The sequence below is a fragment of the Amblyraja radiata genome, chromosome 19, assembly GCF_010909765.2.
Source record: "Amblyraja radiata isolate CabotCenter1 chromosome 19, sAmbRad1.1.pri, whole genome shotgun sequence".
NCBI lineage: Eukaryota > Metazoa > Chordata > Chondrichthyes > Rajiformes > Rajidae > Amblyraja > Amblyraja radiata.
The window spans coordinates 4940689-4957353 of NC_045974.1; the positions used below are offsets into that span (position 1 = coordinate 4940689).

Below are 16665 nucleotides of genomic sequence, written 5' to 3' on the forward strand. Positions count from 1 at the left end.
CCCTCACTACTGAAGGTAAAACTGTTTAAGATGTTTTATTTAAAATAAAATAAAACCATTGCATGTTTCATCTCTACCATGTCGGATTTCAGGAGTGCTTAAAGAAACCTACATGATACATTGAAAGATACGGAAAATTGATAGCGATTTTCTTCCCCCCTCACATGCAGCTTAGAACAGCTATGGTGAATGGAGAAAATGGAACAATGTCAATGAATGTGAAAGTACCAGTTGATGGAGGGGTAAGAACTGTACTTGTATTTATCACATCACTGTGTTAATAACCTATTCAGTTCAATGTCCTTTATGCATTTTGAAAATTCAATTGGCATTCTTCCGCTTAACAGATACGATGGATCTTTTTGTAGACAAAATTGCTGGAGAAACTCAGCGGGTGAGGCAGCATCTATGGAGCGAAGGAAATAGGCCTATTCGCTGAGTTCCTCCAGCATTTTTGTCTACCTTCGATTTTCCAGCATCTGCAGTTCCTTCTTAAACAATGGATCTTTTAGTTTATTCATCTGTATAGAACTACCCTGTCAATTTGTAATTCTACACAAGGATATTTCAAATATTAGATGATTTGAAGGTCAATGACTTATTTCCTAATCGGCCAGTGAGCTCTTAATTAGAAATTGAATTTCTCCTTTTGGTGGGTTAAACGTGTTAAATTTTGCCTAATTCCAAATTTGCTAACAATTTGCTACAATAGGATGCCCTTTCTTAAAAAGATCACTATTGGTGTTTCCTTTAATTCTGCAGTGTTAAAGGCAAGTGATCTAGGGGAGAAAGAAATAGGAAGATAATTAAACACATGACCAAGGAGTTGGCACAGGAGGGAGGGCTTCAAGTACATACAGTAGATCGACTTGTTCTCTTCTAGGTGGATGTGCCCTGTACAAGAAGGATGAGTTGCACCTAAATTGAAGAGCTGAAGTATGTTTAATTCATTGCAAGGAATATTACATGTAAGGCAAATGAATTTAGGGCTTGGATTAGTACTATGGAACTACGAGATTGTAGATATTATAGAGACTTGGTAGAAAGAAATGCAGAACCGGCAGCTCAGCATTCCAGGATTCAGATGTTTCAGGTTCAATAGAATGTGTACTAAAAGAGATGAGAGAGTTTCTGATAAGAAAGAATGTCATAGTGGCACTAAGGAGCCTTCCTGGAAGCTCATTCAGTGAGGCAACTTGGGGAGAATTCAGGCATGGGTAAGGTGTAATCACCATGATAGACTATATCACAGTGATGCCTTACAGCGCAGGAGACCCTGGTTCCATCCTGACTATGGGCGGGTTTTCTCTGAGATCTTTGGTTTCCTCCGATCCTCCAAAGACGTACAGGCTTGTAGGTTAATTAGCTTGGTATAAATTGTCCCTAGTGTGTGTAGGATTGTGTTAGTGTGCGGGGATCGCTGGTCGCTGCGGACCGAGTGGGCCGAAGAGCCTGTTTCCGCGCTGTATCACTGAAAAAAATCATAGACCTCCCAACAGCCAGTGAGAGATAGAGGAACAGATATGTAGGAAGGCTAAGGAAAGATTTAAAAGCAACGATGGTAGTAGTGGATGACAATGTTGACTTGGATCGCCTAATGCCAGAGGCTTAGAGCGGCAGAATTTGTTAGATACATCTTATCTGCATTCTACACACCATCCCAAGCCAATGCTAAGATGGCATTGGACAAATTATACTCATCAACTCTCATGAAACATCAAACTCTGGTGCCTAATTCATCATCGCCGGTGATGGCAATCACGTAAACTTCAGAAAGATACTTCCCAAATACCAGCACCAAATATCATGCCCCATGTGGGATGTTAACACTCTAGACCACTGCTACACCACCATCAAGAAGTTTACGAGAGGGCTTGACCGAGCTATATAAAATCGTGAGAGGTATAGACAGGGTAGACCGCAGGAAACTATACCCCAGAGCAGAGATAGATGAATCTGGAGGATCTCAATACAGGGTGAGGGATAAATAAGTTATAAGGAAGCCTTTTTCACCCAGAGAGTAATGAGTGTCTGGGCTGCATTGCATGAGAGAGTGGTGGAAGCAGAGTCGCTGGCAGCATTTAAGAAGGGTAGAGATGACCACTTAAGTCGCCTAGGCATAGAAGGCTATGGCCCAAGTGCTGGAACATGGGATTAATACAGATGGTTCCCAACTGGCTAACATGAATGCCCTGTTCTCATGATGTATGACTCTATGAGTCAGTAACGTCAATATTGACCTTTTAGTCCTCTCGCTAAATAACTAATACTGATTTAATTTTATTCTCTCTATTTGGATTTCTAGAAACGCGTCTTATTTCTAACCAATGACTACTTCTACACACATATTGATGACACGCCTTTCAGGTGATATTCTATTTCAAACATTGTGCTTCTCAGTAATTTCTAGCCAGAGATATCTTATAAAACAAAGAATATGATGCAAGTGACCTTTTGTAAATGATGTAATTAAGTGAACCAATCTAATGCAATGAAAAAATAAGGGATTTGAATGCATTGTATCTGTCATTGAAAAAGCACACTGCTCAAAGGTCAGCAAGATAGTTGTAGCTGTCACCATAGTGATAAAGTTATTGATGTTGCTTTAATGCAAAGTAGATGTGAGACAACAGGTTCAAGGGAAATAAATGGGAAAATGACAATAAACTCACTTGAACTTGAACTTGAAATGGGACTCATGTGAGGGCTTTGAGAGCTACTATTGACTTAAGAGACCAAACGCCCCTTTCCTGCATTGTAAACTGCATTAGAAATCCAAAAGGAATTGAAGTCAGGGAGATTGAAATGCCTCTTTGACTGGTTAGCACGCAAGAAAAGCCATTCACAGCACCTCAGTACATGTGATAATAAGCTGAGCTCAAACTCAAAAAAACCCTCAAACCTTTGTAATTTTAAATCAAGATCTCCTTCATCTAAAGCAGATCCTTAATATAAAACTGCAGGGAACAAGAACAAAAATCCTAAAGAATCATTGAGGGAACAGGATTTATGCTGCCCTGAAATATATAAAGAAAATAATATAAGTGTTGACATGATATCCTGATGATGAATCCCATCGTCATCAAATCCTTTCAACTGAAAAATTAACTTCTATAAAAGCTTTAGATTATAAGCAATCTCGTAGGAACTAACGTTAAGGAATCAAGTCTTGTGATGAATCTTTCCCATGGTAATTTACCTCTAATTTCCTAGAACATCTTCATTCTCCAGGGAAAGCTGAAAGGAGTAAACACAAAAGCACTGCAAAAACTGGGAACTTGAGTCAGAAACTGTTTCCCAGTGAATGTCTAGCCCATAGCTGCACACCTCCCACCCCAGCTCCATTCAACCTCAGAGGATATTCATAGGTCAATGGCAAATAGAGAAAACAGAAATATTGATTTAAAAAAATATATATGTTTTTTAAAATATTTGTATTTATTAGATGTACAGTAAATTACAGTAAATTACAGTAGTACAATCCACATATATCTTATTACATTTATTGTACCCCTTCATTGTTTAAGCTTTAAAGAAAGATAGAAATAAAGAAAGTAAAGAAAGTGAGAAAGAGTCGTGTTAGTGTGAAAGAGTGATCAAAAAGAAAACCCCATTAGCCAAAGAGTTAGGGGAAAAAAGTTAAGAAATAGGCCATAGAAAAAAAAGAAAGAAAAAGAAACAAAAGCTCTATTATGAAAACCGCGCAAAAAGGGATATACCAACTTCAGAAATATTGATGATTGCAGTAGAATCCTTATCAAAAGAGAGTCTAGTTTTTCCGTAAATAATATCCGACCAGCTGACAGTTTCTGGCATCTGTTAATTCTGGAGAGGGGAATAGAAATTCTAGATTGGTTATTGCATGTGAACCAATCATAGTAGAAATAGCATCACTAACCCCACCTTACTGTATGATTCAATACTAACACCCACTTCCTATACTGGTCAGTCTTGGAAGTGGTAACGATGAACTAACAATTAGCAACCTGCTGTACCGTTGTACTATGTGTACAGATTAAAGATGATCTTGAACTACAGATTGTGCAGCTTGCTTATTTACAGAAATGAAGGCAACAATATATTCCAAACTATTTACTGGACTTCCTAAGTACAAAACAGACACATCTCCAATAAAGATATCGGCAAAATAGTTAATTTGCTGAACGGTATGCATCATGCGGTAATCTACTGCTTTTTTTTTCTTTCAGTCTATGTATTGTTCTTACTAGAGGTCACGGCGAATCTCTGTTCATTGGAAATATCTCGGTGGAAGAAGGTAGGTGTCTACTGCTTGACTATTATCAGTAGAAGGTAGACAAAAATGCTGGAGAAACTCAGCGGGTGCAGCAGCATCTAAGGTGCGAAGGAAATAGGCAACGTTTCGGGCCGAATCCCTTCTTCAGACTGATGGAGGGTGGGGGGGCGGGGAGAAGAAAGGAAAAAGGAAGAGGAAGAGCCCGAAGGCTGAGGGAAAGCTGCGAAGGGGAGGAGACGGCAAGGACTACCGGAATTGGGAGAATTTAATGTTTATGCCACTAGGGTGCAGACTGCCCAAGCGGAATATGAGATGCTGTTCCTCCAGTTTCCGATGGTGCTCACTCTGGCCATGGAGGAGGCCCAGGACAGAGAGGTCGGATTGGGAATGGGAGGGGGAGTTGCTGAGCCACCGGGAGATCAGGTTGGTTAATGCGGTCCGAGCGGAGGTCTTCGACGAAACAATCGCCAAGCCTACGCTTGGTCTCACCAATGTAGAGCAGCTGACATCTAGAGCAGCAGATGCAATAGATGAGGTTGGAGGAGATGCAGGTGAACCTCTGTCGCACCTGGAACGACTGCTTGGTTCTTTGAATGGAGTCGAGGGGGGAAGGTAAAGCAACAAGTGTAGCATCTCTTGCGGTTGCAAGGGAAAGTGCCCGGGGAGGGGGTGGTGCGGTATTATCAGTAGAATTTGAACTACTATTCTAAATCATATTAGAAATGGAATAATGTGTATTATTTACTTCCTTGCAACTGTTATTTACGCACAAATTATGAAAGGCATGAGATAATTGACACTTCAATCTAAGAATGATTGGAGTAACTTTGTTCCAAATCTGAATCCAGTGACAGCATGAAGTGGGACATCTGGAGGTGAGGAGTGCTGCAGGGAAACACAATCATTCACATTTTCTCCCTTTCTCTTCTCTCAACTTCAAGTAATCCAACGATCCTTACACAGTTCTCCCAAAACATTGTTAAGGGCCTGTCCCACTTGGCAATTTTGTTTTCGGCGACAGCTGGCATCATATCAGCGTGGCCAAAAGATTTTGAACATTTCAAAATTCAGCGGCAACAAAAAAAAATGTTGCGACACTTGAAAAAACACCGCTCGTCAAGACGTCATCACGCGGAAAAGTTTTCGGTGACCTGATACGTCAGTCAATGATGCCGGCAGTCGCCGAAAAAATCGCCAAGTGGGACAAGCCCTTTATTTTTCACAAACTTGCCTCCTCCTTTCTAATTAATCTGCTTCTCCATAAATTTTTGATCACAAATGTTTGTAATATTTTATTGTGAGAAGTGTTATTATATAGGTGTATTATTGTATTACCCTGGCTAGATGCACCATGAATCACCTAAATGTTATTTACTCCAGTTTAGTTTTATCACCTTGCAGTTTTTATTTTGCCCATTGTCCATCAGGAAAACCCCTTCTTTGTCATTGGTTGCAGGTTTCATCTGATGGACTTGGAAATAATTTTGATCCTCCTTTAAAACACAAAATGAATCAATGTTAAGTTGCTGTTTATTTTAAATCACAGGGTTACATGACATAGACCAACCTGATGTGATACTAGCAGATGAATGGTAAGATGGTTTTACCGAACACTGTAACCTCAAATTTGTACAAGTAGACTTTAGATTCGCTTGCTATTTTTCAATAGTTATTTATTTGTAATAGGCACTAGAAAAATAAGTGTCACTAGAAAAATAAAATTCATTCAGCACATTTCACAATGTTGGGACACTTCAAATTGCTTTGATGTAGGCATTGTGGCAGCCACATTGTATACATGTAGCAATGTGTGTTAATGTAGAGAAATCAATAAATCATGAGTTACTATTTCCTTACCAGTAAATAAGAAAGAAGAGATAAACCTTTAATGTATATTTATTTAATCTGGGACTGAACTAGACTCTTTGGCTAAATACTATTCTCAAATCCTCAAGCGGAGCTGAAACAAATGATCTTCTGATGGGGAGGAGATGGATAGTGCCGAATCCTAATAAATTTAGACAAATGGTGTCCAATTCTGTTAGAAATTCCTCAGTGAGTTAGTTTGAACAAATTGTTGCAGTATAAGTATTGGACGATAAATATACTTGTTTGTAAGATGCCGCATCTGAATTTCTTTGACATTCTAATGAGCATGGAACCTGATAGACTTAGGAACTTATATGTGTGAATGAAAGGACTTTTATTTCTTTCCTTTCTATCAGGATTTACTGTGTAACTGATATTGATCCACACCATCGCAAGCTATCACAGAAAGAAGCTGTCATTCGTTATCTTTCTGGAGAGGAACCTGATCTGGACTGTGAGCAACAACATATCACCTGTAGTTTGAACCTATTCATTTATTGTGCAAGACATTATTTTTCCTATTAATAAGTAATATTTAATGTCATCTGCTGAAAGAATTTACACAAAGAATTTGAAGCCCTCATGTTATGTACCCAGCTGATATGAAATTGAAGTAGAATCTAAGGCTCTACGTTTTTGAGGGGATATTTTCTGACCACATTATAGATGATTCGCTGTTTCTATGCCTACCCACATAATGTGCTCTGATATCCCGATTAACCAACCCTGGTGATTCATTGTAGCACCCTTTGATGCCCCAATTGAAACTCAAATGTAAATATCATCCTATACTTTAAAAAACCCATTTGCTCATTCTTTGTATGCTGCTGTACTAGGTAATTGGGCATCTCTCCAGGTGCTCTTGGAACAGTGAATCATTACCCACTTCAGTGTAGAGACAATGCCTGTGAGGGCTTTGTTAGGTTGCAGTGAGACCAGGCAGGTTGAGTAAAGTAAATTTTATTCACAGAAAAAACGGAACTAAAACTCGTGCAACCCGCGTTCCTGACTTAGCTAACAAAAAACACAGCTCCTGTCGCTGGGAGGAGCACTGAACAACTGGCTTAAAAAACCCCGAACGAACCCCTGTGGTCACGTGACCGTGCCGACCAATGACGAGGGTTCTGACTTCCCCATCCCACCACTAGATGCCGCTACAAGGTGTGTTAGGGCCTGTGGTGCGATTGATCACACTGAGGCTCTGGGGCTCACGGATGCATCCTGCTTGACAGGGTGAGTGTTGGCCATTGCTGGGGAATGACAGCCCCTGCACCCTGTGTTAACAGAGCACCTAGATCTGATCTCTCTTGCCACCTCCAAATGAATGTGATAACATCTGCTGTCTCCATTTCTCCTAGCTTGGTCACTTGGCATTTCCAGATCAGAAATAATTTTTGTGGTAACAAGCTGAACTAAGAGGAAAAGACAGTAGCTTCCAACATCTTCGATGGGTGATGAGAGAGATGGTAGGATTCATGAGCTCTGTAAACACGGAGCAGCTGCCATCAACTCCCAGTAATAGCATCACCTCAGCACTGTGTGCCAACAGCACTTTCCCTGGCTCAATGAATATTAGCTCCCACAGACAGCCCCTCCCCTCAGTTGTGGGCCATATATTGTTGGATTTGTGTCAAATTCCCATTTCAGCATCAGGATCACAGGGTTCTGCACCAAGTTCCCAGTACAGCAATGAGCAACAGCAGAGGAGGGCAGCAGTACATAGTTGAGTAAGTTATTGATCCCAGTATGTATAATGCTCTAATGACACATATAACGCTGATTCCATTCGTGCTCTCTTCCTGACAATGCAAACTGAACGCTAAGTGAGGCATTAGTGTGCATTTATTTGTTTTGTGTCTTTGCCATGAATGTATGAGTCTTTTTTCATCCAGTATCCAACTTTGAACACATCTTTGTTCATCTACATATAACAATATTCCTTGTGTTTGTCTGCCTAAATCTGTCTTCCGTTCCCATCTATTCTGTGTCACTTTGAAATTGTTACCTTTCCTTGAAGGTGATGAGGAGCTGGTCCAAGAAGTTCTCTTTGATGCCGTGGTAACTGCTCCAATTGAAGCGTACTGGACAGCCATTGCCATGAATATTTCTCAGTAAGCATAGTCATTATAAAAAACATTGTTTTAAATATAAAATATATTTGTAAACGACTCAGTTATCAGAATTTAACAGCCCTTCAGGTTTATGTAAAAAAGGAAGTTGAAACGAAGATGTTATCGGGATTTTTAAAGAATATTTCTGGTTAACAAATTTATTAATTTAATTGTATCCTCAAAATAATTCATTTTGATATGTGTGCTTACTGGATATAAACATACTTGCCGATATGCCAGCTGTATCATAAATTTCTTAAATTATTGCTGGTTCTTGTTTTATATTAATTATGGGTTTCTTGATGTGCTCATTTGTAATTTGTTAAATTTCTTGCTGTTCCATAATTCTGCCAAGTAATTCACAGTTGTTTTTTAAGTTTATTTAATTGTTATCTACAGCTTATTAATTTGCACTTTGCCGTACTTTGATGTGTTACTGTTACATAGAATCATTGTCAAAAGTGCCCTCTATACTATTATTTTATTAATTTGTTGCTCCAGCCTCTGTTCTATCGATTTATTGATTTGTCGTTGTATTACATGTTTTATCATTTACACAAAAAATAATTGATTAGCTAAGATCAAGGTCAAACAGGAAGAATTGAAATGTAATACTGCTCAATGGGCACAACAGCCGTTATTTTCTTCTCAGCAAACAAGCCTAATTAACAATGGCCAACTCCCGAGAGCCAGCCTTATTTAAATAAACTTGACATATTCCAGGAAAAAAATCCGTACCTGGATTTGGATCTTGGTAGTGGATAGATTGGGTAGGGGGGTGGAAGGGGGAGAGTGAAGGGAGAGTCATAGGGTCCAAGCACGGAAAAGGCCCTATGGCTCAACACGTCCAACAAAGATACTCCATCTAAACTAGTCCCATTTGCCCAAATTTGGTCAATATCCCTCTGTCCATGTACCTGTCCAAGTGTCTTTTAAATGCTGTTATTGTACCTGCCTCAACTACCTCCTCTGCTTCTCATTCCATTTACCGACCACTCCCTAAGTGAAAAGGTTGCCCCTCAGGTTCCTATTGCATCTTTCCACTCCCATCTTAAACCTATGTCCACTGTTTTTGAGTCCCCTACCCTAGTAGCAGACTCTGTGCATTCACCCTTTCAATACACCTCAAAAAAATCACTCCTTCGCTTCCTGCAATGCAAAGAATAAAGTCCTAATCTGCCCAATCCTGGCAAATCCTTGCAAATCTTCTCTGCATTCTTTCCAGCTTAATGACAACCTTTCTATTGCAAGGTGACAAAGTGGGAGGTGAGGTACACCTCCTGCTTCAGGCGTTGAGTGCTTGCAGATCCTCATGGGCTAAGAGCCTCTCCTACTGAGACAATGATGCTCTCTCAGAATATTGCACCACCCTCTTCCTTTAATAAGGACATACTTAGTGTTGGATGGAACTGCAGATGCTGGTTTATCCCGAAGATAGACACTATATGCCGGAGTGACTCAGCGGTTCAGGCAGCATCTCGAGAAAAAGAATAGGTTACGTTTCAGATCAAGATCCATCTTCAGACTGAGAGTCAGGGGAGAGGTATGGAAAGGTTCAGAACCAATCAGAGATGGGACAGATGACCAAGGAAAGGTGGAGCCCACAATGGTCCATGTTGGCTGTGGAAAAGGCGATAATAAATGGGATATATTTCCTTCACTCCATTATAGTATCTGATGTTTTAAATTTAATTCAAATGAATTAAATTTAAAATTGAATATCTGGTAAATGCTTGCATGAGAAGCATGTGGAGTTACTTGGGTCCGATGGATAATGCAACATTTGGCATTGTTATTTTATTTTATTATCCTCAATCATATTTTGGTTAAAATAAGCAAAAGTAAGTTAAGACAGGAGAATGAGAAAATCTGCGTGAATTGCCAAGTCACACTCAGTTTTCTTATTTTTTCATTGTTTCTGTTGAACTAATGGAACTAACGGAAAAGTAGAGAAATTCCTTTCTTGTTTACTTTCACATCTGAGACCATAGTTTATTAATCAAATGATTTGTAAAATTAATAAACTCAGTATACTTCTTTTTACCAAGTATACCATTCTGTTTCTACCCTCATGATGATAATAAATGATAAAACTCCATGCTATTATTAGTTTATCATCATAGAAACATACAAAATAGGTGCAGGAGGAGGCCATTCGGCCCTTCGAGCCAGCACCGCCATTCATTGTGATCATGGCTGATCGTCCCCAATCAATAACCCGTGCCTGCCTTCTCCCCATATCCCTTGACTCCACTAGCCCCTAGAGCTCTATCTAACACTCTCTTAAATCCATCCAGTGACTTGGCCTCCACTGCCCTCTGTGGCACGGAATTCCATAAATTCACAACTCTCTGGGTGAAAAGGTTTTTTCTCACCTCAGTCTTAAATAACCTCCCCTTTATTCTAAACTGTATGGCCCCTGGTTCTGGACTCGTCCCACATTGGGAATTTTTTTCCTGCATCTAGCGTGTCCAGTCCTTTTATAATTTTATATGTTTTATAAGGTACCCCATCATCCTTCTAGACTCCCTTTTATTATCTAACATGGATGAGAATCTCCGAGTGGTTCATCAGTCGTAATTATTCCGTTGTTATGTATAGGTGAGAATTTTTTTTGACAACTTCTGATATTTATTTCTTTATCTTGTGTAAAGAAATAACGAGGATGGTGTTGAAATGGCTTTTCTAGGCACCCGTGCAGGCCTGATGCGAAGTAATCTCTTTGTTGGAAAGGAGAAGCGCTCAAACAAGTAGGTACAAATCATTAAAATGTGTATCCTCACCTCCTCCTCCTCATGAAAATAAGAAAAATAGCAGTGACTTCCTCACACGATTGCATGATTTACAGATAATAATGGAGACAATCTTTGGATGACAGTCAATGCTATTGACAGGCAGTTCTATTGAGCATTAAAACAGTTTGTTGAATATTCATAGCAACCATTGATATTGCTGGAAATTTCACACCCCACCATACGTTATTGAGTTAGTTTCAACTGAGAAAGCTTCTCCAGATTTACCATTTGTAGGAAAATAATACATGTCTGTGAAGAAGGAATCATTTACATTTTCATAACCATGTGCAAAGTTAGGAAATACTCTATATTAACACCAAAAGTTGGGTATTATAATTAGCCGAATATATTTATTTTGACAAGTTACTGTATAGGATGCATACAATTGGGGGAGAAAATCAGCCAGAAATCTATTTCCTTCTATAAGGCCTCGCATCTGCTATTCTGTTACGAAGGATGCAATACCAACTGGATTTTCTAAACATAATTGCCTACCTTATCCTTCTCTCTTAATATGTTGAGACACAGCCCTTAGATTTTGGCTGTAAATCCACTCACAAATAACAATTTTAATTGTGCAAGAAGATAAAAAAGTCAGTGTCTTTATTAAAATGACTCGACATAGACTAATGACCCCTTTCACTTTGTCGATGGAATCCACGATGAGATCGACATTCAGTCTTGTATGATTGTAATGAAGATGATGCAAATTCACTTCCGCAGCCCCTTAATGTCAGCAGAACATTGAGATATAAAATGTCACAGATACTTTGACATTTGGAATTGTGAGTAAACTTGTGAGGGGTCTTTGATTGGAGACCCACATGAATTGCTGAAAGATAAATCTGGAATACAGGGATCTGGAAGGTGATAGTGCAGGCAGATTAGACACCTGATAAGAGATGCCCTTTCAACCAATCTAAAACAGTGTTCAGTAATCATTCGGGTGGTGAATCTGTGGAATTCTTTGCCACAGAAGGCTGCGGAGGCCAAGTCAATGGACAATATACAATAGGTGCAGGAGTAGGCTATTCGGCCCTTCGAGTCAATGGATATATTTAAGGCAGAGAGAGATCGATTCTTGATTAGTACGGGTGTCAGAGGTTATGGGGAGAAGGCAGGAGAATGGGGTTAGGAGGGACTTGAAGGACCGAATGGCCTAATTATGCTCGTATCACTTATGATCTTATGTTTTTATTAATTTGACACATGTCAACATCACATCATCCTCTTTCCCCTTAAACTATTTACAAAGTAAGGAAAATCCATTTGCTTTGTCAATTCTTCCTAAATTAAATCTTCCAAAAATCTGAAATTTAAAAAATCCAAGATTCAGACTGATAGAACATCAACTTTTACGATATACCATTAGAGATTCTTTATCTGACTGCAAACAACTGAACCAGAGGAGGAGGCTGAGGTGAGACTGTGGGAATAGGGAGGGGAATTATAATGGCTAGGGATAAGCAAAAGGGAGCTCCAGGTGGCTAAGACGTCTGCACTTGGTCTCACCAATGTGGAGACGGAAATCTTCATGATTCAATGAGAGTTTACTAGGCTAATCCCAATTTTTTTTTTTTTTTGTTCTCTGTGCTATCCTTTGGGTCACTCGGACCACAAAAGCACCCGTAAGTTCCCAATGAAACACCTCATCCTCTCTACTCTGGTCTTCCCTTCTCCTCCTCTGATGTTCCCTCTACACAGGCCTCTAGGCCACTCTTGTTTTTAATTTCCAAAACAAGCTGGAAAAAATCCAGTCAATACTCACATCTCGATTTAGGGAAAGCAGGGCTTTTCTGAAATGTCTTTGATCTTTTGTTTCATTTTACAGAAAGTTCTTCACAAATCAGGACAAACGTAGTATCTTCACCATGGATCATTTTCCTCTATGGTACAGACGGGCTGTTGAGCAACCAGCTGGACATTTTGTTTACTCCATCGCCTCCGAGGCTGACATGGGTTAGTATGTAGCAAAACATATTTTCTCAAATGCTACACTTAATCCCCAAAGAAACACTGCAGCTTTTTTGGGTCCTGTTCATCTTCTCCTCTACTGGCTGCGATTCTAAAAAAGACACAAAGTGCTGGAGTAACTCAGCAGATCAGGACTGGACAAACTAGATGCAGGAAAAATGTTCCCAATGTTGGGCGAGTCCAGAACCAGGGGCCACACAGTCTTAGAATAGAGGGGAGATCATTTAAGTCTGAGGTGAGAAAAAACTTTTTCACCCAGAGAGTTGTGAATTTATGGAATTCCCTGCCACAGAGGGCAGTGGAGGCCAAGTCACTGGATGGATTTAAGAGAGAGTTAGATAGAGCTCTAGGGGCTAGTGGAGTCAAGGGATATGGGGAGAAGGCAGGCACGGGTTATTGATAGGGGACGATCAGCCATGATCACAATGAATGGCGGTGCTGGCTCGAAGGGCCGAATGGCCTCCTCCTGCACCTATTTTCTATGTTTCTATGTTTCTATCAGGCAGCATCTCTGGAGCACATAGATAGGTGATGTTTCCAGTTCGTTGTTACTCCAGCACTTTGTGTCTTTCTTTGTAAATGAGCATCTGTATCTCCTTGTGTTATCTCTGGTATTATCATATTGCTTATTTGTAAGTACACCTACCAGCATGTATACATGTTGCTTATTTGTAAGTACACCTACCAGCATGTATACATGTTACTTATTTGTAAGTACACCTACCAGCATGTATACATGTTACTTGATTTGTGCGTGTACCTGTTTGTATGGCAATTATCTAAATTATCTTATTGAAACACATAAGATTGTTAAGGGTTTGGACACGCTAGAGGCAGGAAGCATGTTCCCGATGTTGGGGGAGTCCAGAACCAGGGGCCACAGTTTAAGAATAAGGAGTAAGCCATTTAGAACGGAGACGAGGAAACACTTTTTCTCACAGAGAGTGGTGAGTCTGTGGAATTCTCTGCCTCAGACGGCGGTGGAGGCTGGTTCTCTGGATACTTTCAAGAGAGAGCTAGATAGGGCTCTTAAAGATAGCGGAGTCAGGGGATATGGGGAGAAGGCAGGAACGGGGTACTGATTGGGGATGATCAGCCATGATCACATTGAATGGCGGTGCTGGCTCGAAGGGCCAAATGGCCTACTCCTGCACCTATTGTCTAATGTCTATTGTCTAAATGTACTTGTGTAGTAGTATTGCAGCATCAGCCTTCTTTGAACATTTTGTTGCAGAGGCATTAATTAATTATGGGAGATTTCAACTACAGGTACTTCCAAACACATTTACAGATAGAGCAAGACGACGGGAAAGTGTAGATGAATGTAAGGTGAAGCACTGTCATATAAAACACTGTAGTCTGCATGCTATAAAAACTGTGAAGAAGCTGCAGGGAAAGTTCAAAATGTATTTATAAGATTAGTGGCAGAACTGGAAGATTATACCAGTGGTGAGAGATTGAACAGATAGGGCAGATTTCTTAAGAATGAGAAATTAGAGGTGGTCTATTAGAAGATTTTTAAAGAAATCTATTGTTTCCAAAAGCACAAAATCTAAAACTTGACTTGACTTGAAGGTTAAGTGCTTTCAAAAGTAGAATGATCTAACAATGATAAACGGAATAGAAAGATCAGGTGTAATTGGAACACCGATACAGATTTATTGGACTGAATACCCACTTCCCGTTCGTAAATTTTACGTTTTATTTAATTTTTATTGTTTTGTAATAGGATTTATTTCAGGAAAGACAAACAGAAATAAAATGGTGACGGCCAGTACCTCAGTGACGGTGACTGTGAGCAGAAAGACAGCCATTGCAGCAGGTAGGACATTTGGGCACGGGTTAGAATTACATTTGATTCTGCAAGTATGAAGCATTCTCACCTTTTCGCTGGAAATTAGTAATTTGTTTCTCTGTGACTAACTCTATGGATTCATTCAGTTTATCCAAACACAATTCTCATATTAAGGATTGGTATATTAAGGACTGGATAGACTCAGCTTGTACTCACTAGAATTTAGGAGATTGAGGGGGGATCTTATAGAAACTTACAACATTCTTAAGGGGTTGGACAGACTAGATGCAGGAAGATTGTTCCCGATGTTGGGGAAGTCCAGGACAAGGGGTCACAGCTTAAGGATAGAGGGGAAATCCTTTAGGACCGAGATAAAATTCAGTACCAGTCAGAATACCACTGTATTCTCTCTTGGTGTGGAAATATAACATCAAAATCACTATCACTTCTACATCACCATTCCCACAGTTTAAGGATAAGGGGGAAATCTTTTAGCACTGAGATGAGGAAAACATTTTTCACACAGAGAGTGGTGAATCTCTGGAACTCTCTGCCACAGAGGGTAGTTGAGGCCAGTTCATTGGCTATATTTAAGAGGGAGTTAGATGTGGCCCTTGTGGCTAAAGGGATCAGGGGGTATGGAGGGAAGGCAGGTACGGGATACTGAGTTGGATGATCAGCCATGATCATATTGAATGGCGGTGCAGGCTCGAAGGGCCGAATGGCCTACTCCTGCACCTAATTTCTATGTTTCTATATCCTATTGTAATATGCTCGCGAGAAATCATCATAATGCAATGATTATGAAGAGAGTCTCAGACACTTACATTATTTTGTACATTTGCTCTTATTAGTAGAAATGTATTAATGGAAACCCTGTACACTTCTGTGCTCTTCTGAAGTTTCTGAAAGAACTTTGCATTCTCGTGTCACTTGAAACATGCAATATATAATTTCAGCCTTTATGATCCAATCTAGATTCAAATGGACAAGCAAGAGTTTGAATGTAATGAATTAGTTAAAAGTCACATTTAATGAGTTAAAAGTTAAATCTAAAGAAAGTAGAGTATTACCAGATAAAATAAAATTCTGCATGATGGCTGAGAGTAACATCAGAGGAGCGTTAGTAATAGCTTGTTTAATTCCAAAGGAAAAGAGCAAAACTATGTGCGTAGCAGTTGGTGCTGTCGAAACTGGAAGCTGTGAAGGAACAATACAAATAAACAATGAACACCACAGATTTATCATCGCATCCTTTGTTCTCATTTTATATTTCCATACTGTGTCGTTTATTTTGATTTTTCTCTTATGGATTCAGTTTGAACGGCAATGAATTGGAATGAATATTATACAAACTCCAGTGGAACACTGCATAGTTTTATTTTTCTTCAGAGTAAGCTCGCTATTACAATTCTGAGTAACATGCGGTATCGATGGGTATGGAATGCATTTTTGGTGGATGAAGAAAGTTGAACCACAAGTGAAATTTAAAGTGATATTGACCAGTGAAAGCCTCTTCTTCTTCTTGCGAATGAAACATAAACCAAAGGAATAGTTAGTTCTCAAGCCGGGTGTTGAGTAGCCAGGTTGTTGTCTCTGTTGGCGTCAATGTCTGCCAGGCCCTGACGGAGCTCCATTTGGTGGGTGGTAGAGCGGGCACCCAGAGATGACATGGTTGGCTGTCTGTTGTTCTGCCCCTCATTCACAGGCTGGGCTGTTGGTGAGTACAATTCCCCCTCATAGAAACCAACTAATAGTCTTTTCTGTATGTGATAGAAAAGAAGAAAAATGCATATTTTATGCACATAAATGATCTAACTGTCCGATAGTCTTTATATTTCATGGATCCTATTATATGAAGAGAAA

General features: G+C 39.7%; 1 protein-coding gene across 1 annotated transcript in view; it reads left to right on the forward strand.

Moving 5' to 3' along the window:
• Positions 1 to 16665, forward strand: part of cacna2d4 (calcium voltage-gated channel auxiliary subunit alpha2delta 4) — a 177337-nt gene that overhangs the window by 61876 nt on the left and 98796 nt on the right. Inside the window, exons 19-27 of the mRNA XM_033038369.1 lie at positions 171 to 242; positions 2306 to 2367; positions 4209 to 4276; positions 5802 to 5847; positions 6481 to 6578; positions 8142 to 8235; positions 10890 to 10985; positions 12862 to 12989; positions 14734 to 14826. Of these exons, the coding sequence (XP_032894260.1) occupies positions 171 to 242; positions 2306 to 2367; positions 4209 to 4276; positions 5802 to 5847; positions 6481 to 6578; positions 8142 to 8235; positions 10890 to 10985; positions 12862 to 12989; positions 14734 to 14826 (757 nt within the window). The remainder of the gene's footprint in view (positions 1 to 170; positions 243 to 2305; positions 2368 to 4208; positions 4277 to 5801; positions 5848 to 6480; positions 6579 to 8141; positions 8236 to 10889; positions 10986 to 12861; positions 12990 to 14733; positions 14827 to 16665) is intronic.